The sequence below is a fragment of the Ovis canadensis genome, chromosome 25 (genome assembly GCF_042477335.2).
Source record: "Ovis canadensis isolate MfBH-ARS-UI-01 breed Bighorn chromosome 25, ARS-UI_OviCan_v2, whole genome shotgun sequence".
Lineage (NCBI taxonomy): Eukaryota > Metazoa > Chordata > Mammalia > Artiodactyla > Bovidae > Ovis > Ovis canadensis.
In genome coordinates, this window is record NC_091269.1 from 62,973,793 (window position 1) to 62,998,074 (window position 24,282).

The 24,282-nt window shown below is 45.0% G+C and overlaps 1 protein-coding gene across 2 annotated transcripts in view; it reads right to left on the reverse strand.

Moving 5' to 3' along the window:
• Window positions 1–18,112, reverse strand: part of COG2 (component of oligomeric golgi complex 2) — a 43,743-nt gene extending 25,631 nt beyond the window's left edge. For both annotated transcript variants that reach the window (XM_069572217.1, XM_069572216.1), the window contains exons 1-5: window positions 17,876–18,112; window positions 7,885–8,046; window positions 6,709–6,774; window positions 2,795–2,875; window positions 931–1,034 (exon numbers count right to left, since the gene is read on the reverse strand). In XM_069572217.1, the coding sequence (XP_069428318.1) occupies window positions 931–1,034; window positions 2,795–2,875; window positions 6,709–6,774; window positions 7,885–8,046; window positions 17,876–17,947 (485 nt within the window). In that variant the 5' untranslated portion in view covers window positions 17,948–18,112. The remainder of the gene's footprint in view (window positions 1–930; window positions 1,035–2,794; window positions 2,876–6,708; window positions 6,775–7,884; window positions 8,047–17,875) is intronic.
• Window positions 18,113–24,282: the final 6,170 nt, after the last annotated feature.

Sequence of the window (24,282 nt, forward strand, 5' to 3'; positions counted from 1 at the left end):
AGCGGACGCCGAGTGAGGATAAGCCGGCAGGAGCTGCCAAGGCGAGAGGCCTGGAACAGTTGAGACCAACAGCGCCCCTGGATGGGCCAGGAGGGATGACCCATCAAACGGGGTCACAAACAGCTGACCACGACTGGGCAACGCCACTGAGCTGAGGGCCACCTGCATGCCAGGTGGGGGCTGGTGGTGTCTCAGTGTCACAGCCCTGCCAGCAGAGCTCCCACTGGCCTCCCACTGTCAACAACACCAGGAGCTGGGCTCCACGGCTCAGGCTGCCCAGTGGAATATGAAGCACAGACCTGTCCACGGCACCACGGCGCTTCCCATGGCGCTGGTGTGAGCTGCTCGTTTTCCGAGTCACTCACCTACCTGGCTGATTTAAAATTCAGACTAGAAAGATAAGACAGTTGCAGTATATAACAAAAAGAAAATGGTCATCTTTTTCTAATTTCACAAGCTTTTTTTTTCTTGTTGACAAATGCTAACTAAACGTGCCTATCCTGCTTCTTAATGATGTAATGCTAGGGTTAGCCACTTAAGTGACAACACTCTGGGCGTTACTCTGGTCTAAATGAATTTAGGAAGGATGAAAGCTATTTCACATCTTGAAGATCAACAAAATTTTGCCCGTGCTTCTACAAGGCAACTCCAAAGATAAAATTATTGCAATAAAACACACTCCTCTGATTCCCTGTGAAGTGATGTATTGGAACTGTGGCTCATAACCATAAAGGCTTTATAAGGATGTATTACAAACTTTACTGTCTCACACCCTCCACTTTCCACAAGCTACACTCAAAAACACTGAACCACAGACTTGGCTTTTCTTCTCTTTCAGAAATGAATTTTAACAGAAAAAAAAAAAAAAAGAAAAATTAGGCTAGATGTGAAGTATTAATTTATGTAATATTTAGTAAAGAAAATACTTACCTGCTTGCTTCTAGAGCAGATGTTTCTTTAGAATGTTGAGAATTTAAGATTTTTTCAATTTTCTCAACTGATCGAATAACCTGTATAAGCCGCAATACACATATCTATAAAATAATAATTAAGCAAAAAAAAAGTTATCACGATATTTAATCTTAATCATCTTATTTCCCCATTCTAAATACAGGGAAATACAAAGCAAAAAGTCAACTTAGAGTATGTAGGGCATTCTATATTTTGAATACTTCTACAGAAAACTGAATTCCCAAGAACGCAAATCTTAATTTTAGGTGTCAAGAAGAAGCACATTTTCAATATCCTGCTGCAAGTTTATAGTTAAAGAAGAAGAAAACCAGACTGTTTGTCTTCTCATTTCCCACACTTTTATTCCTTTCTTGTCCTGTCTTAAACGAGCCTCTATAGGTGCTACATTTCCCTTCTTATGAGCCTTTTCCACGTCGTAACCGTAGCTTCTGATCTTTACCCTGTTTACATGTATGTGACATGATTATGTGCTTAAGCGCCCTTTCATCAACGGCATGGCTGCACAACACCATCGAAGAAGCTGAGCAGTATAAAAGATCCCATCCTTAAAAGAGCAGAAAGCCATGAAGCCAGTCATTAGACAGACAGTTGCCAGCACCTGCTGCAGAGCACAGGGGACTCTAGTCAGCGCTCTGCAGTGACCCGAGTGGGGAGAAACCGAGAGGCGAGGGGGTACATGCGACACACTGTGTGACTGATTCACTGTGCAGCGGAAACTAAGACGTGGAAAGCAAGCATACGCCAATAAAACCTAATTTAAAAAAGACGAGACAAAATATGTGAATAGTTACTGAGCACCTATTGTGCAGACATTGTTCCAGACAGGGAGGACACGACGGAATGGAACAGTCAGAGCGTCCCTGCTCTCATAGAGCTTACAGCCTTTCTAGAAAGGCACTACATGCTTGACATCTCTGGACAAAAGCTGGTAATTGTCTCAAATTCTAATCCTATTATATCCAATAATAATGGATATATATGATATATATTATATATTATTATAATATATAGAATAATGGATATATAATGTTATATATCCATTAAAGTCAGAAAATAAAACCAAAACGTAAGACTGCTAAAAATTAAAAGCAGTGCATGCAGAGGCACAGTTACGAAGTGGAAACAAAAGCAGCGAACGTGGCAGAAAGAGAGAGCGACTCACTAGCCTTCAACCTGCAGCAGAACAGCGGGAGAGCTGGCCGTAGAGGCCTACTTGCTCCCTAATCACTAAAATTGCTGAGGGTGCTGAGAAATTAGTTTCATGCCTGTTAAACTGCAAAATGCTTCACTGATACCGGTTATTACTGTTTCTTATTCTGGAAAAACTGAGGAATGTTAATTCTGTGCCCATTTGGGTACCTCTAAAATTCTGCTTTATTTCAAACAGTTAACATGACATTAGAAGCATAGAAACAGTTTTGGGGAAAAAAAAAAAGTTTCATATGGTGAGAAGGTGAGAAGACATGAGGCTTTTAGCTGGCATGTAGCATGAGAAATCTACATTTAAATCTTAACGCTATCATTAATAAAGCACAAGAAGAATATGCAATATTCTTCATCTTTTTCTTCAATTAGTCACCTCACCACACCCTTCTTATTAATAGGACTTTAATCAGCCAAGGAATGAGGAGACCTGGGCTCCAGCTCCGGCTGAACCCCTCCGGAGCTTGGCTGAATGCTGATGCCCAAAGAGAAAGGGAGGTCCCACACTCCTTTCTGCAAAGGTACCAAGAGGAGTATACCACACCGCATCCGTGACAGTGCCGCTAGCGCCAAGGTGCTACCATGAGCCCATGCTTCCCAGTCTGACGCTCAAGGATACCTTCTTCTTCCTAATGTCCTCTTGCTTAGACAGTCGCTCGTCTACTGCCCGAATCCCTTCACTGACAGATGACTGCAGACTCTAAAAGAATAAAGAAAACGTACTGCAGAAACTGTTTTGTGGCATTACGAAACTTATACATTAAATTCCAAGTGACTTAATTATCTTTGGGCCAGTATTATGTAGATATTGACAAAAATACATAATATCAAATACAGCTGCTGTTGAGGGTACTCATGAATTTAGGGCAAAATGACATATAAAGCTAGGATTAACGGCCAAAAGAATAATAATATTGGGTTGGCAAAAAAGTTAGCTTACTTTTTATCATAAGATGGCTCTAGTAGTGCTTGGCTGTCTTTAATTTCATTAGAAATAATTTTGTAAGACTGTACTGTGACAGCTGTCATATCAGTGTGCACCAAAAAAAAATCAAGACTACTGAATTTTTGTGTAGTCGTTTTAATATCAAAGGAGGAAAAAAATTCAACATTTTCTATGTATTATGCTTTATTATTTCAAGAAAGGTAGAAATACAACTGAAATGCAAGGAAGATTTGTGCAGTGTATGGAGAAGCTGCTGTGACTGACTCAAGTGTCAAAATGCCTTGCAAAGTTCTGTGCTGGAGACTTCTAACTGGATAGATTTCGCCACGGTTGAAATGAGCAGTTGAAGTTGACAGCAATTTAACTGAGACCTTAACTGAGAACACTCAATATTATACCATGCAGGAGATGGCCAACATACTCAAAACATTCAAATCAACTGCTGAACACCATTTGTACCAGTTTGGTTATGTGAATCATTTTGATGTTTGGGTTCCACATAAGTGAAGTGAAAAAAGAACCTTCTTGACCGTATTTCCACAGGTAATTCTCTACTTAAAAGTAACAAAAAAATGTTTTAAAAACAACTTGTGAAGTGGGAGGGGGTCCAGGATGGGGAACACGAGTGCACCTGTGGCGGATCCATGCTGATGTGTGGCAAACCAGTACAATATTGTAAAGTAACTAACCTCCAATTAGAATAGTTAGATGTTTTAAAAGATAAAATGAAACAAATTGTGACAGAGAGAGAAAACTGGACTGCTGTTGTTGCTCAGTGGCTCAGTTGTGTCTGTCTTTGCGACCCCGTGGACTGCAGCACGCCAGGCCTCCCTGTCCTTCACTATCTCCCAGAGTTTGCTCAAACTCATGTCCATTGAGTCGATGATGCCATCCAACCATCTCTTCCCCTGTGGATACTGTACAATTGTGCGGAATGGAAGCGCTCGTGGGGCAAGCAAAACGAACCACCACAATCGTACGAAAGGCTGCTCTTCATCCAAAAGTGATGCTGTGTACGTGGTGGGATTGGAAGGGAACTCTCTATTATGAGCTCCTTCTGGAAAACCAAATGATTAATTCTAACAAGCACTCGCTCCCAGTTAGACAAACTGAAGGCAGCACTAGATGAAAAGCGTCTGGAATGAGTCAACAGAAAACGCACAGTCTTGCATCAGGATAACTCAAGACCACGTTTCTTTGATGACCAGGCAAAAGCTGTTACAGCTTGGCTGGGAAGCTCTGACTCATCCATCACAGTCGCCAGAGATTGCACCTTCAGATTTTCACTTACTTCGGGCTTTACAAAATTCTCTTAATGGAAAAATTTCAATTCCCTGGAAGACCATAAGAGACACTCGCAACAGTTCTTTGCTCAAAAATATGAAAAGTTTTGGGAAGATGGAATTATGAAGCTGCCTGAAAAAAACAGCGGAAGGTAGTGGAACAAAACTGTGAATACACTGTTCAATAAAGTTCTTGGTCGAAATGAAAACTGCTTTTATTTTTACCTAAAAACCAGTAGAACTTGCTCACCAACCCAATACATATACAATCACCATCATACTTGGTCAGAGAACAGAAAGAATCATCCGAATCAAAGAACAGGAGGATCTGGCACAGGGGATGGAACTCGAGTCTGCCGTGGAGAGCTGAGGGGCCGACGGTGGAGGGGAGGAGTCACCAGAAGACAGAGGGTGGAGGGGCAGAGCTTCCAGGGCACACGCGGGGCTGGGGGGTACGCCCGAGTGCACAGCAGGCCTCCTTCAGGAGAGAAGCAGAAATAAACGGGCGGGGGCTGATTTAGGAGAATGTTCGACTAGATCCTATCAGGAATTAAGCAATCCTTAAGCACTGACACACCACGATGCCCTGCTGTTCTAAGGATACTAAGAATCAAGGAGTAAGGAACAGAAGGGCCAGGAAAAGGCAGCTCACAGGTGGAGAAACATGTCCAGAAGCTAAAAAATTAAACAAAATGTGAAGAATCAGGCCAAAACAGAGGCGAAAGAAACGATCAGAAGAAACCAGACGTGACAGCCCCTCCAGTCCTCTCGCCTGGAGAATCCCATGGACAGAGGAGCCTGGCGGCTACAGTCCACGGGGTCGCAAGTCAGACACAACTCTGTGGCTAAACCACCACCACCAGCCAAATCACAAAGATTTTACAGAAAAGTGAATTAATTCATTCAGCCACCATGAAATGTATACCAACTGTCAGCCAATGAGGATACACAATGAACTGGACAGAAACAGTCTTATCCCTCAATGATTTCAGAATCCCAGAGAAGCTTCTTGAGTTGAGAATAAAAAGGCAGGTGAGCTCTATGGTTGATGAGGAGAAGGAAGGTCATAAAGACAGCTGCAGAGTAAGGGACGGGAGGCGGGGCTGGCAGCTGGCAGTGCAGGACAAGAGCCTGAAGGTATGAGAGCCGTCGAGGAAGTTCAAGCACAGGTCAGCAGAGTGGAGAGAGTTCAGAGAGTGGAAGGTTAATAAAGGATGGGGTTCGGGAACTGTCATGGCTACAGGTTGGGAGAAGGAAGAGGAGTCCTGAAAAGGGGGCAGGAAGGCCACACAGCGGCTGGTGTGGAATCCAGCAGCAGACCAAGAACTTCTTTCTTTTCCATTCCAACAAAAGGCACTGTAATAAGCTTTGTAAACTTCAAACAAGACACAAACTTTCAAACAACCTGCTAGTTCAAGGCACAGCTCACAACTCAACCTCTTTTACGAATTTTTTCTTGCCTGGCCTCCTCGGGACTTCTCAGCCCTGACATTCCCATTGTCCTGCATTTCCTGCAGCTTTATCCAAGCAGAAGCTCGTTATCACACTATCTGCTGAGAGCCTTGCGTGTGCCAGCTGCTGTCTCGAGGCAAGGTGCGTAAGGCCACTGGGTCCGGCACGGTCCAGCGCTGACACACACCGGAAGTGACGGCACAGTGCTTCACAGCTAAGGGAGGATGGAGGTCCAGGTGCCCAGCACAGCTTAGAGGGTGAGGGGGACAGGGCGGCACAGTTTTCTGTCGGAGGTGATACCAAAACTCCCTCTCCACTGTTCATCTGGATGAAGTCCTTGTTCTCATGGCTTAGAGGCAGACAGTTCCATTCCCAAGGGAGAGATCTTCTCAGAGAAACTAGGTATTACATGACATTTATATTACCCTTCAGTTACATCAGGGGTTAAATGGCTGGTATAAACTGGTCCACGAATCTAACTACATATAAAATATTGTCTGGGAAAATACTTGTAAAATGACAAATTTTAAAATATAAGTAAGCCAGTTCTAAGCTGGAGACCACTGGGTGAGGTGGTATTAACAAATTTAAATTTTGAAATACCCTTCTCCTCCTCCCCGACATTTAAAAGTGTCTACTCTTGAGAATTTGCCTTCTTCAAACCAAATATGTTTCTTAGGTTGTAATATCACATGCAAATCATTTACATTTTGAAAGTCTTATCCTATAATCATGGAACATTAAAAAACACCACCAACAACACTCTAACAGATTAATAAAAGAATTCTCGGGGAAGGCAAACAAGTGTAAGACGCCTTATGGCAGATTGTTTACTGCTATTTGGGGACTTACCAGAACCTCTTCTCGTAACTGTCCCAAAGGCACAGAAAGCTGATTGAGGGCCTTGTCCATGCCGACCTAAAGGCAAGTTGGCACAAACACATCAGGGCCAGGATTAACAGTGAAGCCTACGCTTAACGATCAGAGCCGTACCAGACTTAGGCTATTCTTTCTGCACAATTATACGCTGCTAGCAACCACGTAACAAAAATGTTACTCTGCCATAAATATTGCTCACTGAATGTGAAAAACCTGTTGATATACAAGAACTATAAAAATAAGGAAAGTCATAATAAATCAAAAATTCCTATGCACAGTTTGCCTTTGGATGAAATTTTAAATGACTTAAAACACTAACAGGAAAAATAGCTATATCTGTTGTTTATGACAGTCAACCAGCTGATATGAAAGTCTGATGGACTACATTTCTCCTAAGCATTATTACAACCCTTCAGAAAAATCCAAATTAAACAGGATGGAAATAAAATTTTCAGGGTTTCTAATCCTACTGGAACATTTATCTTAGTGGTGTATTTCCCAAAAGCAACTATGGCTCGTTATTCTCAATGCTTCTTGAAATTCCCATACAGATGGCTATTTTCCATTTGTCTTTTGACAAACAGACTTAAAATATGAAGAAGACTTTCACAACCATGAGAACTCAAGTATTTCTAAGCAACTTTTCCAAGTAATTGATATGCTTCTTATAAACAATTCCTACACTTTTATAAAATGTGTAAAAATAGGCTTCTTAATGATTAATATTGGCCAATGTCTTCTCAACCTACCTCTGGCTAGCACATGTACCTGAAAGTAAATTAAACATTTCCTTAAGAAGAGTTGATATCTGCTCTCGGAAATTAGTCTAAACTGGTGAGATTTCATGGTAATCAATTAGCAACTAACAAAAACAAACATTCTTGGTATTGCTATCCTTTACTTTTCAACACTTCTTAATAAGTCATTCAAAAAATAATCAAACCAAACTAAAAACAAGAAATGTGTATCAAGAAAGCTTAGTTCCTTTATTAATAAGATTAGCAATCCCTTCAAGTTTCTGGGGAAAAAAAATAACTGAAAGGTTTCTAAAAAGACTCAGAGCTGTCAAGAATGAACGTGACTGAGGAAGAAAGTGTCCAGCGCCTGTGTGAGCACGCTGGCGGGCAGGGCTGCGCAGGCCAGGGTTACCAGGTTCGTCGACAGGTTGACAAAGTCTGCGTAGTCCTTGTTGATGAGCTCGACCATGGCTGCTTTGAGCAGCTTATAGTAGAGCTCCAGGTCGTCTCTAAGCGCTTCCAGCTGGACTCGCTTCCGACAGTCAGACACAAAGTGATCGACGTCGAAGTCTTCCTGAAAATAAAGCCAGAAGAAAAGAATTATCGCAACAACATCACATCTTACATATAAAAATAAAAGGAGAGAGAATAACAGAGAAACACCATTCTGTTCATTTGAAAGGTTAACTGCTGTCAGGATAAAGCCCTTTAAACACACAGGACATAAAGGCGCTTGCACACGATCAAGGTGCCCAGAGGGAGGCCCCTGACCAAGAGCATTCTCTCCTGCTGCCTAAATCCTAAAAGGGATTTCATTCGTTTTTAACTACACACATTAAATAGGCTCTTCTCAAAACAGAAATAGTTTCTTTTCCCTTAAGTTTTAAAAGTAACAAATATTCACTGTGACAATTTCAACCTATAAATAAAGCCATCCCTCAGCATCCATGGGGGCCTGTTTACAGGACCGCCGAGGACACCAAAATCTAGTATGTCCTAGTCTCTAATATAAAATGGCACAGTACTTACATGCACTTTAAATCATCTCTAGATTACATAACACCTAATAAAATGTAAATGTTATATAGATAATGGAAAATACTATGCAAATAGTTGCCAACTATTTGTTGCAGCAAATTCAAATTTTGTGTTTTGAAACTTTCTGGAATTTTTTTCCCAAATATTTTCACTGTGAGGATCGATGAGGTATCATCTATCACGCAGTTACAAATTTCCTTTTCTTGCTATGATAAATTTTAAGATTTAGTCTCTTACACTTTCAAATGTGCAGTACAGTATTATTAACTACAATCACCATGCTTCCATCACATCCCCACGATCACTTAACTAATGGGCTGTAAGTCTGTACCGTTTGACCCCTGCACCCATTTCGTCCATTCCCCAGCCCCTGCTCTGGCAACCACCAACCTGTCCTCAGTACCCTTGAGTTAACGTTTGTTTTGTTTTTTATATTTCACATAAAACTGAGATCATGATCACCTTTCCCTAACTTATGTCATGTAGCATTAATGCCCTCAAGGTCCATCCACGTTGCTACAAATGGCAAGATTTCTTTCTTGTTTAAAAACACCTTTGTTTACTGTTCCTGACGGTGCTGCACCTTCACTGCCGCGGGCGGGCTTTCTCTAGCTGTGGCGAGCAGGGGCTGCTCTGCGTTGCCGTCTACAGACTCCTCACTGTGGTGGTTTTCCTTGTTGTGGGCAATGGACTCCAGCGCACAGGCACAGCCTCTGTGGCTCAGAGGCTCCTGTGCTGCGTGGCAGGCGGAATCGTCCCGGACCAGGGGTCAAACCTGCACCCCCTGCATTGGCAGGCAGATTCTTAGCCACTGGACTTTTGCAGAAACCAATCATCGAGACACCAAGCAGCACACTCAGAGAGTTGGAGAACTCACATTTATGACGCCAGCGGGCCCAGAGCAGTTAACACTCCAAGCTCTGGGCCCCAAACAAAGGGGTTACAGAGTTTTCACAGACAGACTACGGCGGGCTACACTAGCTGCTAATAGGCTGGTTTAAACTAAGCAGTTTCGTGTGCACGGGAACAGCAGTCAAGATGGGGCGGGGGAGGATGCCTGGCCTTTACATGGACAGGCATGATTAAGCAGGTTTACAGGGGCTGGGGAATTGCAGAGAGCAGGACAAGGGTGGCGAGATAAGCTCCAGTTCCTAGTGTTTTGAGTCCCCACTTTCTGAGACTACGTGACCTACGTGATTGACTTTGCAAGGAGCAAGCTGAGTTACACAGGCGGAACGAGCAGGAGGCCATGTAAAATTGTGACTTTTCCGTTTCAGGACCACCAGGGGAGTCTAGGCTCATCTCCTTTTCATGGCTGGATGATGTTCCTCTGCGTGTGCGGAGCGTGTGGATCACGGCTTCTTTGTCTATTCACCTCTCAGTGGGTGTGAAGCCTGCTTCCGTGGCTTGACGATTGCAAATAATCCTGCAGTGAGCACTGGGGACCTACAAGTGTGAGCCTCACTGGCCACCAAAGCCGGGTGGCCTAGAGTTGTCTCCGGGCAGCAACTGCAAACATCAGGGCACCAGGTAAGTACTCAAGTTCCTTTCTAGGAGATACTGTCTGGCTGGAACAAGGCAGAGAGAGCAAAGACGGCTCCTGCCTGCCGCCAAGCCCCTAGAGAGTGTTAAATTAGAGGTCGGCCCCTCAGGCTGATGATGCTTTGAGATAAACAAGCCTCTTTCACAGAAAGTCTGGGCCCTTTTCAGCTGCTGTCCCCGTGCCAGGCCCCAGGAGGGTGACCAAATTCACGCTGCCCTTCAAAAGCGGTTTCTCCCATCATGAGCCTGGTGGGTCTTGCAGTTCCACTGACTTTCAAAGGTAGACGTCTGGGGGCTCAGCTCCCAGATGCAAGTCTTTACAGGAGGGGTGCCAAGCTTAGGGTTCACACCCTTCACTTCTCAGGCAGCAGCTGGGGATGGTAGCTTCCTTCCAATTGTGGGTCACCATGCTGGGAGTGGGGTGGACGGTGAGACCATGTCTCAGCCTTTCCTATCCACTTTGATGTGGGCTGTTGGCCAGATGTGCAGGAGTTGCTCAGAGGAGGAAACTATTCCAGGTTTAGCTACTGATTTCATGTGTCCATGGGAGGAGGTAAGTGTTGTAGGATCCTCCTTGAATGAAACCCTTGACCTTTATGTTCACACACACACGCAGAATCACACACATACACAGAATCTTAATAAACCTTTTCTAAGCTATTTTTCTCCTTTTACATATAACTCCAATGTCTTTTCATAATACATATTAATTGGTATTGACATTTTATATGGATGTTGAGTATTCAACTGAAAAGATGTTCAAAATCTTTCAAAACCAACTTCCAAGCATTGTTCACAGAATCATTATGCCCGGTTTCCCTTTATAACATTCTGATGCCCCTGGTAGGCACACAGGCATACAGACAGCAAATCACTGTCTACTTATGACTTCGGTACTAACTGAGCTGTTTAGTTATCAAGTGTCAGGTATGATGATTCCCAGACTTGTTAAGGCCACTTATACTTATCACCAAAATTACATAATTTTATTAAACATTGTATAAACCTACAAAATATAAGTACAAAATGGTAACTGTTTTCATGAAAACTAAGGCAGATGCTTTGCAAAGACCTGCTGCTGGGAAACTGATAAGACAGTCGTTGCTGAATCACATTAGATATACGAGATGACCACGAGCCAGGCAGCGCTGTGGGAAGGAGGACCACACGGATCTCGAAGGGTTCTCCACCAGATGCTCTGCAAATGCCTTAGGGTTCTCATTCAACTTAAAGTACAACAAAAAAGTCTAATTCACTGACAAATTTCCAGAGAAAAGAATTTCATGCCACATCAGTGTAGAACAGATGTACACGTATGTCAAGGACAACATGCACCATTCTGTAAGAGCACTTATAAAAGCGGACTTTCTCAACTAATCACCCAAACACTTGCTCTAACAGTGTCAGATAAGCAATTTCTTACCAGACTATCATTTCACAGCCGCCTAGTGAAAGTCCATGTGCTTCTTTTACTTCTTGAGACTACCTCAGACAACACAGACTCACAGTCACACAACAATCAGAAAGAATGTGGGGGCAGGGCTCAGCCCGACATCTCGGCCTAGGTACTGACCCGCCGCATGACTGCGCGGAGCACTCGGCCTGTTACTCTGAGAGCATGAACTCCAAATGGATGCAGTTCAGATCTGAACTTCATGACGGCATTCTAGATCACAGAGCTGGAGCTCTAACAAATGCTACTAGCCAGTATTAGTGCTCAATTCGCCATTTGTCTGTTTGTTCCTGGGTAGATAAATGATGCGCCACACAGGAGAAAATGACTTAGAGCGCGTGTGGATACTGGATGAGGCAGCTTCTGCTATGGAAGCAAGCAGCTTCAAACTCACAGTGGCGTAGAACAGCTGCCGCACTTCATTCACCACAAAGTTTCACTTTATACTGTGGGTTTGCTAAGCATCCAGCGACTGACATTATCATCCAGAAAATATCCATATGGAAGAGAGTGGATTTAGATACCAACCTCAAGTGTGAGGTTGGTATCTATACACAAAAGTTCAACTCAAGATAGATTAAAAGACAAATAGAAGAGCTAAAACAATAAAACTCTAAGGAGAAAACAGGTGCGAATATGTGTGACCTTGAATTAGGCAGTCATTGACACAAAAAGCATCAAGATATCAGACAAACTGAACGCAATCTAAATTAAAACTTGTGTCTCAAAACACATTATTTAAAAAGTGAAAAGACAACCCAGTGAATGGGAGAAAATATTTGCAAATCATGTATCTGACACGGGTCTAATATCCAAAGTATAAAAACTCTTACAACTCAACAGCTAAAAGACAAACAGACCAATTAAAAAATTAGCAAAGGATCTGAATAGACATTTCTCCAAAGAAGATATACAAATAGCCAATCAGCATATAAGAAATTGAAAACTACTCAAGAGTTTGGCTGTGATGCGGAAGAGAGTGATATGGAAATGACTAGAGGCAGGAGGGCCAAGAGGAAGAGACCAAAGCAGGAGCGTGTTTAAAAGCCCCTGGGCGTGAGGTCAGAGGAGAGCACCAGGGGGTCTGGGCTGCAAGCACGGGGAGGAGTGGGGTGGGAAGGACCAACCTCAGGAAGGAAACCCCTTCCTAAACAGGCGAGGAGGAGAGAGGGGATGGGCACACACACAGGACGGGAGCTGTCATCAGTTAAGATGACGACGTCCCCACCCGATGGCACTATTTTTTCTATAAAATAGGAATCATATGCTGGGATAGAAGGATAGATTTCAGCAGCACCCCTAGGGGAATGGGTCTCACTTGTCTTTGTTAGCAGCCTCTTCTGTCCCGTACTACTAGTATCTTATGTCCTATTCCGTGTATTAGTTGGCTATCAACCCTCGCTAAGGATTTTTGTATTTTTCAAGCTGACAAAACTAAGGCTGTGATGTCATCACCACCTCTATTACCAAGCGATAGAAGCCTACTACCATCTGCCACTCTCGTCTTTTAATCTCCCTGCATCTTTCACAAGTCTGTCCTCTGCTCTGTATTTCTCATTGGATCTTACAAGGACCACTGCAGCATCTTCAGTAGCCTCTTTTTTCTGAGTTCAGAAAGGTAATTGGTTGTTTCTTAAGCTTTTATTAAATAACTTCCTAAAAGTCTGAGATACCACTACGACATTGAGTTAGGGCTGAAATACATGTGCAAGAATGGCCCAAACCAAAATACTAGCTCATCAGTTCAGATCCACCATAATTTCCCCTTGAAACAGAACCCTAATTTAACTTGAAGTAACCAGTGGCACGGCATCCTCTAACACGGCTTCAATGCAGCAGACATGACTGCGTCATTCCCTGCTGCACAGCTGAGCGCAGCTCATCCAGCGCAAGCCCCTCAGTGCAGCACACGAGCGACCCGCAGCCCACCCAGCTGTCCTACTTTTCCCGTCTCAATTCTGGTCATCCTCCCAGCTTCTCTGGACTAAGTCCAGTTTCTCAGCACACACTGTGGTCTTTCTGTGACCATACTCAAAAGCCTAAATCTTATCTGAAGTGAAGTCAAGTGAAGTGAAGTCGCTCAGTTGTCTCCAACTCTTTCGACCCAGTGGACGGTAGCCCACCAGGCTCCTCCGTCCATGGGATTCTCCAGGCAAGAATACTGGAGCGGGCTGCCATTTCCTTCTCCAAGGTGATCAATGAGTGCCTGTTTATTAAATGAATGATTGCTGCCATTGTCCTAACAGGCCTCATCACATGTGTGACAAAGTTTCCTTTGACTGGAAACGAAGTTTCCAATGACTGGATTTTTTCTGAGTAACCTCCACTCTCCTAATGCAAATCGGACATTCTCTACCTTTCTCACAGACACAAATTACAATATGCTTTGAATCAGACAGACTTAAGAAATATAACCCCGAAGGCAAACTCTCTCTCATTTCTGCCATGTGACCGGAACTTTCTAAATGTCTCTCTGAAGGAAACTGCAAGCAGCCTTTATCTCCGAGTCTCGCCGAGGAACCAACATGTGACACAGGGCAGCTGTCCTGTGTATTTTTCTCTTACATGTGAAGTGGTCACATTTGTTAGCACTACAAATTACAGAGCACACTCAGAGGCATGAGAGAATGTGAAACTGCTGCCATGTCAGCCGCCTCCCCAGTCTGCTCTCTCCTTCATCAGGTTCTACTTTCGAACTTATTCTGAGGTTTCTACTTTCCAAAGCCTCTCTTCCCAAAGGCATTCTATCAGTTCAGAGCAAGAAACATGGTGGGGCTAGCAAGTCAGAAAGAATGCTGGTGCTGAGCCTGAAGGAAGCCTTGAAGGAGGCAACAGGTGGTCACGTTAAGCTCTCTGTGTTCCCAGATTCCTGAACAGGCCGAACCCCTAATCGCTGCTTGTGCCTCGGCTTCGTCCATCACACCTCTTCTCATCAGGCTCTCCTTCTGCCCCTTGCTCCAGGACAGCTCTCAGCCAGGACATGGGACAAAGTGTTTCTAGATCAGCAAGTTCACTCTGCACTCCCTTTCAAATTACGCCCTTCGTTACAGAGGCTAAGCAGAAACATCACTGTACAAGAACAAGAGCACATCATTCCTGGGTCTAGATGGCCTGCATAAAATAGACAACATGGCCACACTGGAGAAGAGCCAGATGGAAACGCTTTTTTTTAAAAAAACTACATCACTTAATTTTTTTTATTCTAGTTGACATACAACGTTGTGCTAGTTCCAGATGTACTGCAAAGTAGGTCGTTTCTATGCAGACATGTATCCACTCTTTTTTGGGTTCTTTTCCCATGTAGGTTATTACAGAGTGCTAAGTAGAGTTCCCTGTGCTATATAGTAAACCTTTGCTAATCTATTTTATATATAGTAATGTGTATATGTTAATCCCAATCTCCTAATTTACCACCTCTCCCCATGTGTCCCCTTTGTTAACCATAAAGGTCTGTCTAGACAAGGCTATAGTTTCTCCAGTGGTCATGTATGGATGTGAGAGCTGGACCATAAAGAAAGCTGAGCACTGAAGAACTGATGCATTTGAACTGTGGTGTTGGAAAAGACTCTTGAGAGTCCCTTGGACTGCAAGGAGATCCAACCAGTCCATCCTAAAGGAGATTGGTCCTGAATATTCTCTGGAAGGACTGATGCTGAAACTGAAACTCCAATACTTTGGCCACCTGATGCAAAGAACTAACTCATTGGAAAAGACCCTGATGCTGGGAAAGACTTAAGGTGGGAGGAGAAGGGGACAACAGAGGATGAGATGGTTGGATGGCATCACCGACTCAATGGACATGACTTTGAGTAAACTCTGGGACAGGGAGGCCTGGTGTGCTGCACTCCATGGGGTCGCAAAGAGTCAGACACGGCTGCGCGACTGAACTGAGCTGGACCATACATCTAACGCTGAGATCTGCGTGTCTGCCTCGTGAATAAGTTCCTTTGTTATCACTTCTCAGGCTTCCCAGGTGGCTCTGCAGTAAATCAACTACCTGCCAAAGCAAGGAAACATGGGAGACGTGAGTGTCACCCCTGGGTTAAGAATATCCCCTGGATAAAGAAACGGCAAACGACCCCAGGGTTCCTTCCTGGAGAATCGCATGGACAGAGGAGCCTGGCGGGCAACAGTCCATGAGGTTGCAAAGCGTCGCTTACGACTGGGCATGCACGCGCGCACGCATCACCTTTATTAGAGCCCGGATGTAAATGGCGTGCTTGTCTTTCTCTTACTTCACTTAGTATGATAATCTCTAGGTCCGTCCACGTAGCTGCAAATGGCATTATCCTGCTTTTTTATGAACAATATGGAAGCTCCTTTAAAACTAAATACAGAACCACCACATCATTCAGCAGCCCCACCCCTGGGCATATATCTGAAGAAACTCATCATTTGAAAAGATACACACACCCTAATATTCACTGCAGCACTATTTGAGATGCCAAGACACGGAAACGACCTAAAAGTTCACAGGAATGGATAAAGAAGATGCGGTGTTGTTCAGTCCCCAAGTCACACCTGACTCTTTGCGACCCCATGGACTGCAGCACCGCCGGCTTCCCCGGCCTTCACCGTCTCCCCAGGTTTGCCCAAGCTCATGTCCATGTGGTACATACTGCTGCTGCTAAGTCGCTTCAGTTGTGGCCGACTCTGTGCGACCCCATAGACGGCAGCCCACCAAGCTCCCCCGTCCCTGGGATTCTCCAGGCAAGAACACTGGAGTGGGCTGCCATTTCCTTCTCCAATTCATGAAAGTGAAAAGTGAAAGTGAAGTCACTCAGTTGTGTCCGACTCTTCATGACCCCATGGACTGCAGCCCAATAGGCTTCTCCATCCATGGGATTTTCCAGTCAAGAGTACTGGAGTGGGGTGCCATCGCCTTCTCTGGTGGTACATACTACTCAGCTATAAAAAAGAACAGATGTAAATACTTTTTAAAACCAGATACTGTGAACTGAATGCAAGTTATCAAAAAGATAAACTAATGAAGCTACAAAGAAAAAAAATACTATGACTTGAAGTCATCAAAAAAAACAAGAAAAGTAAGACTTAAATTCAGTTGCTCAAAAGTTTAAGTGTCTACTGAGCCAAAACGTTTAACTTTTTAACACTGAAAGCATCCACTAAGTGGTATCAAAAACCTCAGTCCTTAGAAATAAAGGATAACTGTATTTCTTGATGGTGTATGTACAGTCCCAGAGCATTGCACCAAAAAAATATGCAAAGTGCCACCCAGCTCTGATTCAAATCTTGGACATTTTCAAGGCTGTGCCTGATAAACCTTTAATATCCATAATATTTCAATTCTGTTTATGTAAGCTTATGTCCTATATTTACCTGCAGACCAACTTCAAGTTCACCTTATAAACAGTACAAACTCCTAGATACAGAGATTAGATTAGTGGTTACCAGAGGGGAAGGGGGCCAACTGTATGGTGATGACTGGTAACTAAATTTGTGATGGTGCTCACTTTGTAGTTATACAGATGTTGAAGTATAATGCTATACTCCTTAAGTGTATATACCTTTTAAAAAATAGGCCTACCATCCGATCCAGCAATTCTGTTTCTGCGGTTTGTTTTGTTGTACTGCAACAAAATCAATAACAAGATTCTAATCTTTTAAATATCCCATTCAGAAACTTTAGGCGAACGTTAAGGAAAAACTTTCAACTGCCTTTTCCACCCACCTAATCTCATGGGGTCGCAAAGAGTCGTACACGACTGAGCGACTGAACTGAACTGAACTGAATCCCTGGGTAGGGACGTGGGTCCAGAGATTTGGTCAATACATTCGTACTGAGCTTCTAGGTGCAAGGCGGCGGTCGACAAACTTCTGTCTGCCCAGGATCTGGCAATTCCCACTGCACTGCATGGTAACGGGCTCGGGTAATAACAGGAGCTTTTACACCTAGCTCGAAACCACTTGCTCACAACTTCAGGCCTTTTGGTCACTATGCACAATTTCACAGAAGTGCCTTCTCACAAAAGGCTGCCCCTGCCACACCTGAGGCCCAAAGACTCACTGCGAAGGCAGCGAGGTCCCGCCGGGAGCTGATCCGGGGTGTGCGCGGCCCAGGACCCCGCAAGAGCAGCCCGAGGAGGCCCCGGAGGGAAAGGACGGCAGGCCACCCGCCTCGGCTCCGAGAGCGCAGCCCCGGCTCCGAGAGCGCAGCCCCGGCTCCGAGAGCGCAGCCCCGGCTCCGAGAGCGCAGCCCCGGCTCCGAGAGCGCAGCCCCGGCTCCGAGAGCGCAGCCCCGGCTCCGAGAGCGCAGCCCCGGCTCCGAGAGCGCAGCCCCGGCTCCGAGAGCGCAGCCCCGGCTCCGAGAGCGCAGCCCCGGCTCCGAGAGCGCAGCCCCGGCGCGCACCTTCATGAACTCGTCCTTGTCGAAGCACAGCGTGTCCGGCCCCTTGGGCAGGTTCATCCTACTTTTCTCCATCCCGCCGGACGCCGCCTCTCAGCGCCAACCCCGGGCGAGGGGAAGAAGGAAGACCCTGTGCGCACCGACCCGGCAGCTGCAGCCGCAGCCGCAGCCACAGCCAGTTGCCGCGGCACGGAGAGCGCCACTTCCGCCAACATGGCAGCGGCCGCGCTGGGGCCAATCAGCGAGGGCTCCGCGGGCCGGGCTCCGCCCGCCGCCGCCAAGAGGGGCGAGGGCATCGCCGCTGCCGCCGCGCTGCAGGTCACGCTGCCTCCGTGCGGCGGAGGCCGGCACTGCAGCTCAGGCAAGCTGGGTTGGGCAGTCTGGCTCCCAGTCAGGTAGGTCTGAGGCTGAAGGGCACTGGCTGGAGGAGTCTGGGGCTTCCTCTCCAGCCACCGTTTCCACTGGGAAAAATGTACCTGCAGCATTCTTCCAGGATCTTCTCCCTGATCTTGCGCCAGGTCTGGCTCAGATCCAGCTGGGAGGTCGGAGTACCCTTGGGTCTTCACTCTTCTTAAGGGAGCACCTTTGAATAACCTTGGTCTTCACTCTTCTTAAAGAGCATCTCATCACCTGCCTAGTCAGAACATAGCAGACTAATACGTGCGCATACATATTTATTTTTAATCTAAGGCAGTGTCTGCTTAGAACCATTCACAGCCTTAAAGTTGAGAGTCATGTTCCATTCGGTGAGAATTTTTAGGACTTCAAGTCCCGGAGATACCAGCTCAAGTGACCCTGAGAGAACTACTGTGAGGAGGCAGGGAGGTGGGGTACAGGTTACACAGAAGTTTTGCAACCAAGTGTAGGTAGTCTGAACGTCAAAAATGTTTTGTAACTTAAAGAAAACCAGATATCGCAAGTTGAGAAATTTAGCGCTTTTCTACGTAAAGGAGGATGCAAGAGACTAGGCTTACTGAGGTCATTCCTTTGATACGCTCTCAACTACCTGGGGCCAGCAGTCTGTTTGCACGTCTGCGCTCCCTCAGGACTCACCATAGGGAAAGGCTGCAGTTTGATGGCTGCTAGACTGCAGGCACTATTTCCATCCTGACGACCCTCAGGGCTCACTAGCTTACCTTCCATGGTGGCTGCAATTGCTGATGACTGCGATATCCTTTGTTTATTGATATGGCAGAAACTATTCCATATCTTCTTCCTCAGTGATCAAATTAAAAAAAAAAAAAAAAGAAAGCCTTCCTTAGTGATCAATGCAAAGAAATAGAGGAAAACAATACAATGGGAAAGACTAGAGGTCTCTTCGAGAAAATTAGGGATACCAAGGGAACATTTCATGCAACAATGGGCACAACAAAGTACAGAAGTAGTATGGACCTAACAGATGCAGAAGATATTAAGGAGAGGTGGCAAGAATACACAGAACTATACAAAAAAGATCTTCACAACTCAGATAATCACGATGGTGTGATCACTCACCTAGAGCCAGACATCCTGGAATGTGAAGTCAAGTGGGCCTTAGCAAGCACCACTACAAACAAAGCTACTGGAGGTGATGGAATTCTAGTTGAGCTATTTCAAATCCTCAAAAATGATGCTATGAAAGTGCTGCACTCAACATGTCAGCAAAATTGGAAAACTCAACAGTGGCCACAGGACTGGAAAAGGTCAGTTTTCATTTCAATTCTTAAGAAAGGCAATGGCAAAGAATGCTCAAACTACTGCACAATTGCACTCATCTCACACACTAGTAAAGTAATGCTCAAAATTCTCCAAGCCAGGCTTCAACAGTACATGAACCATGAACTGTCAGATGTTCAAGCTGGTTTTACAAAAGGCAGAGGAACCAGAGATCAAATTGTCAACATCCACTGGCTCATCAAAAAAGGAAGAGAGTTCCAGAAAAACATCTATTTCTGCTTTATTGACTGTGCCAAAGCCTTTGACTGTGTGGATCACAATCAACGGTGGAAAATTCTGAAAGAGATGGGAATACCAGGCCACCTGACCTGCCTCTTGAGAAATCTGTATGCAGATCAGGAAGCAACAGTTAGAACTGAACATGGAACAACAGACTGGTTCCAAACTGGGAAAGGAGTACATCAAGGCTGTATTTTGTCCCCCTGCTTATTTAACTTATATGCAGAGTACATCATAAGAAATGCTGGGTTGGATGAAGCACAAGGTGGAATGAAGATTGCCGAGAGAAATATGAACAACCTCAGATACGCAGGTGACACCACTCTTATGACAGAAAGTGAAGAACTAAAGAGCCTCTTGATGAAAGTGAAAGAGGAGAGTGAAAACGTCGGCTTAAAATTCAACAATCAGAAAACTAACATCATGGCATCTGGTCCCATGACTTTATGGCAAATAGATGGGGAAGCAATGGAAACAGTGGCAGACTTTATTGGGGGGGGGGGGGCTCCAAAATCACTACATGTGGTGATTGCAGCCATGAAATTAAAAGACACTTGGTGCTTGGAAGAAAAGTTATGAGCAACCTAGACAGCATATTAAAAGGCAGAGACATTACTTTGCCAACAAAGGTCCACCTAGTCAAAGCTATGGTTTTTCCAGTAGTTAGGTATGGATGTGAGAATTAGACTACGAAGAAAGTCGAGCGCCAAAGAATTGATGCTTTGTGACCTGTGTGGTGGAGAAGACTCTTGAGAGTCCCTTGGACAGCATGATCAAACCAGTCCATCCTAAAGGAAATCAGTCCTGAATATTCATTGGAAGGACTGATGCTGAAACTGAAACTCCAATACTTTGGCCAGCTGATGTGAAGAACTGACTCATTGGAAAAGACCCTGACGCTGGGAAAGGTTAAAGACTGGAGGAGAAGGGGATGACAGAGGATGAGATGGTTGGGTGGCATCACCCACTCAATGGACATGAGTTTGAATAAACTCCAGGAGTTGGTGATGGACAAGGAGGCCTGGCGTGCTGCAGTCCATGGGGTTGCAAAGAGTCAGGCAGGACTGAGTGACTCAAATGAGCTGATTCCATTTTTCACTAGGAATAGCAAATTTTTGTGTTTGAGGCCGGTAACCATGTGACTGGGCTTCCCTGGTGGCTCAGCAATAAAGAATCCATCTGCTAATGAAGGAGAGGTAGGTTTGATCCTTGGGTTGGAAAGATTCCCCTGGAGAAGGAAATGGCAACCCTCTCCAGTATTCTCGCCTGGGAAATCCCATGAACAGAGGAGCCTGGTGGGCTTCAGTCCGTGGGGTCACAAAAGAGTTGGACCCGACTTAGAGACTAAACAACAGGAGCAAATCAATGCGATCATACACCCAACCCCATCTTCTCAGAGTTTCTCCCTCCTCTTGCCCCCATACATCCCAATTTTATTTTGACATTTTTCTTTCCTTTTCTCTTCTTCACTTTCCCAAGGTCCCTGCCTCTGGCTCTGAATACCATGATCAAATGATGAGGACTCACTTTTCTTTTTTCCTCCTTGAGACTGATAACTCAAACTACAAACCTCACTTGACACTCTTCACCCCGCAACTCCTCTTCCTGCAGACTTTGCCTTTATACACCAGGTGTAGGCTGCTCCTCCCAAGGCTGTTTTCACCTTGGAGATAACATTAACCCCTAACAGTCCTTAAGAAAGAGTGGGACAGAGGAAGACAACACCTCAAAATGAGATTCTCGCATTCAAGTTAGTGCAAAAAGGAAACGTCACACATTTTTAAAACACGGATGCAGGTCTGGGCCAGACCTGCCTTTGAGAGTCTGAGTGTCTCCTGCAGGGGCATGGGTCAGCAGCGGCCTGCTGCGGGGGCCGGGGCTGCGGCTTCAGCAGACTGGGGAAGTGCAGTGTGTGGGCCCCGCCATAGAGCCACCGAGTAGACAGCCCGCAAACTGGACATCAGTTATTGCAAAGAAGGTTCTAAGGCCCACAACGGATTTCCCAGCATGAGGATCCAGCAAAGGGACTGAGAACCCTCGGGGAATTTGACCTTGAAGGCCAGTGGGGTTTGATTACAGAACTTCCAGGGGACTGGTGGAAGAGACTCTTAGGGGGCACAGACGAAACCTTGAGCACACTAGTAATGAGGAGAAAGGAGCAGTGACCCTCCCAAGGCTGAGGCAGACTCGCCTGTGAGTGTCCAGAGTCCCCAGGGGAGGCACAGGCCAACATGGCTATTGCGAGGTCAGGGACGCTGAGTACAACAGTCCTGGCGTAAACCATTTGGAAGGAGGTTGCCATCACCCCTACCACAGTTCAGCCTCAAGCCAACGACAGGGAGGGAACACAGCCCCACCGATCAACAGAAAATTAGATTAAAGATTTACTAAGCATGTCAAAGCAAGACCCAGATTCCCTCACAGCCAGTCCCTCCAATCAAGAAGCTTCCACAAGTCTCTTATCCTCATCCACCAGAGGGCAGACAGAATGAAAACCAAAATTACAGAAAATTAACCAAACTAATCACTTGGATCACAACCTTGTCTAACTCAGTTAGACTATGAGCATGCCACGTAGGGCCACCCATGATGTGGTGGAGAGTTCTGACAAAACGTGGTTCACTGGAGAAGGGAATGGCCAACCACTTCAGTATTCTTGCCTTAAGAATCCCATGAACAGTTTAAAAAAAAAAGGCAAAAAGATATGACACTGAAAGATGAACTCCCCAGGTCAGTAAGTGCCCAATATGCTACTGGAGAAGGGTGGAGAAATAGCTCCAGAAAGAATGAAGAGCCTGAGCCAAAGCGAAAACAATGCCCAATCGTGGATTTGACTGGTGATGGAAGTAAATTCTGATACTGAAAAGAATAATATTGCATAGAAAACTGGAATGTTAGGTCCATGAAACAAGGTAAATTGGAAGTGGTCAAGCAGGAGATGGCAAGAGTGAACATCAACATTTTAGGAATCAGTGAACTAAAATGGACTGGAATGGGCAAATTTAATTCAGAGGACCATTAATCTACTACTGTGGGCAAGAATCCCTCAGAAGAAATGGAGTAGCCCTCAGGGCCAACAAAAGAGTCCAAAGCGTAGTGCTTGGGTGCAATCTCAAGAGCGACAAAGAGATTTTTGTTCGTGTCCAAGGCTGACCAGTCAGATCACCACAATCCAAGACTATGTCCGACCGCTAACGCTGAAGAAGCGGAAGCTGAACGGTTCTATGAAGACCTATGAGACCTTCAGAACTAACAACAACAAAAATGGTGTCCTTTTCATCATAGGGGCCGGAATGCAAAAGTAAGAAGTAAGAGATGCTACAGTGACAGGCAAGTTAGGGCCTTGGAGTGTAAAATTAAGCAGGGCAAAGGCTAACAGAGTTTTTCCATGAGGATGCACTGGTCATAGTAAACATCTTCTTCCCACAACGCAAGAAATGACGCTACACATGAACATCACCAGATGGCCAATACTGAAATCAAATTGATTATAGTTTTTTGCAGCCGAAGATGAAGAAGCTCTATACAGTCAGCAAAAACAAGACCTGGAGCTGGTTATGACTCAGATCATGAACTCCTTATTGCCAAATTCAGACTTAAGTTGAAGAAAGTAGGGAAAACCACTAGACCATTCAGGTATGACCTAAATCAAATCCCTTACGATTACACAGTAAAAAGTGAAAGTGAATGCTGCCCAGTCGTGTCTGACTGTTTGCAGTCCTCTGGAATCCATGGAGTTCTCCAGGCCAGAATACTGAGGTGGGCAGCCTTTCTCCCTCCAAGGAGAACTGTACAGTGTAAGTGACAAATAGATTCAAGGAATTAAACCTGAGAAAGTTTGGACGGAGATTTCTAACATTGTACAGGAGACAGGGATCAAGACCATCCGCAAGAAGAAGAAATGCAAAAAGGCAAAATGGCTGTCTGGGGAGGCCTTACAAACAGCTGAGAAAAGAAGAGAAGCGAAAGGCAAAGGAGAAAAGGAAAGATACACCCATCTGAATGCAGAGTTCCAAAGAGTAGCAAGGAGAGAGAAGAAAGCCTTCCTCAGTGATCGATGCAAAGAAACAGAGGAAAACCGTACAATGGGAAAGATTATCACTCTCTCCAAGAAGATTAGAGTTGCCAAGGGAACATTTCATGCAAAGATGGGCTCAATAAAGGACAGAAACAGCATAGACCTAACAGAAGCAGAAGGTATTAACAAGAGGTGGCGAAAATCCACAGAAGAACTGTACAAAAAGGATCTTCATGACCCAGATAAACATAATGGCATGATCACTCGCCTAGAGCCAGACATCCTGGAGTGTGAATCAACTGGTTTTACGAAGTATCACTGCAAACAAAGCTACTGGAGGTGATGGAATTCCAGCTGAGCTATTTCAGATCCTCAAAGATGATGCTGTGAAAGTGCTGCACTCAATATGCCAGAAAATTTGGAAAACTCAGCAGTGGCCACAGGACTGGAAAAGGTC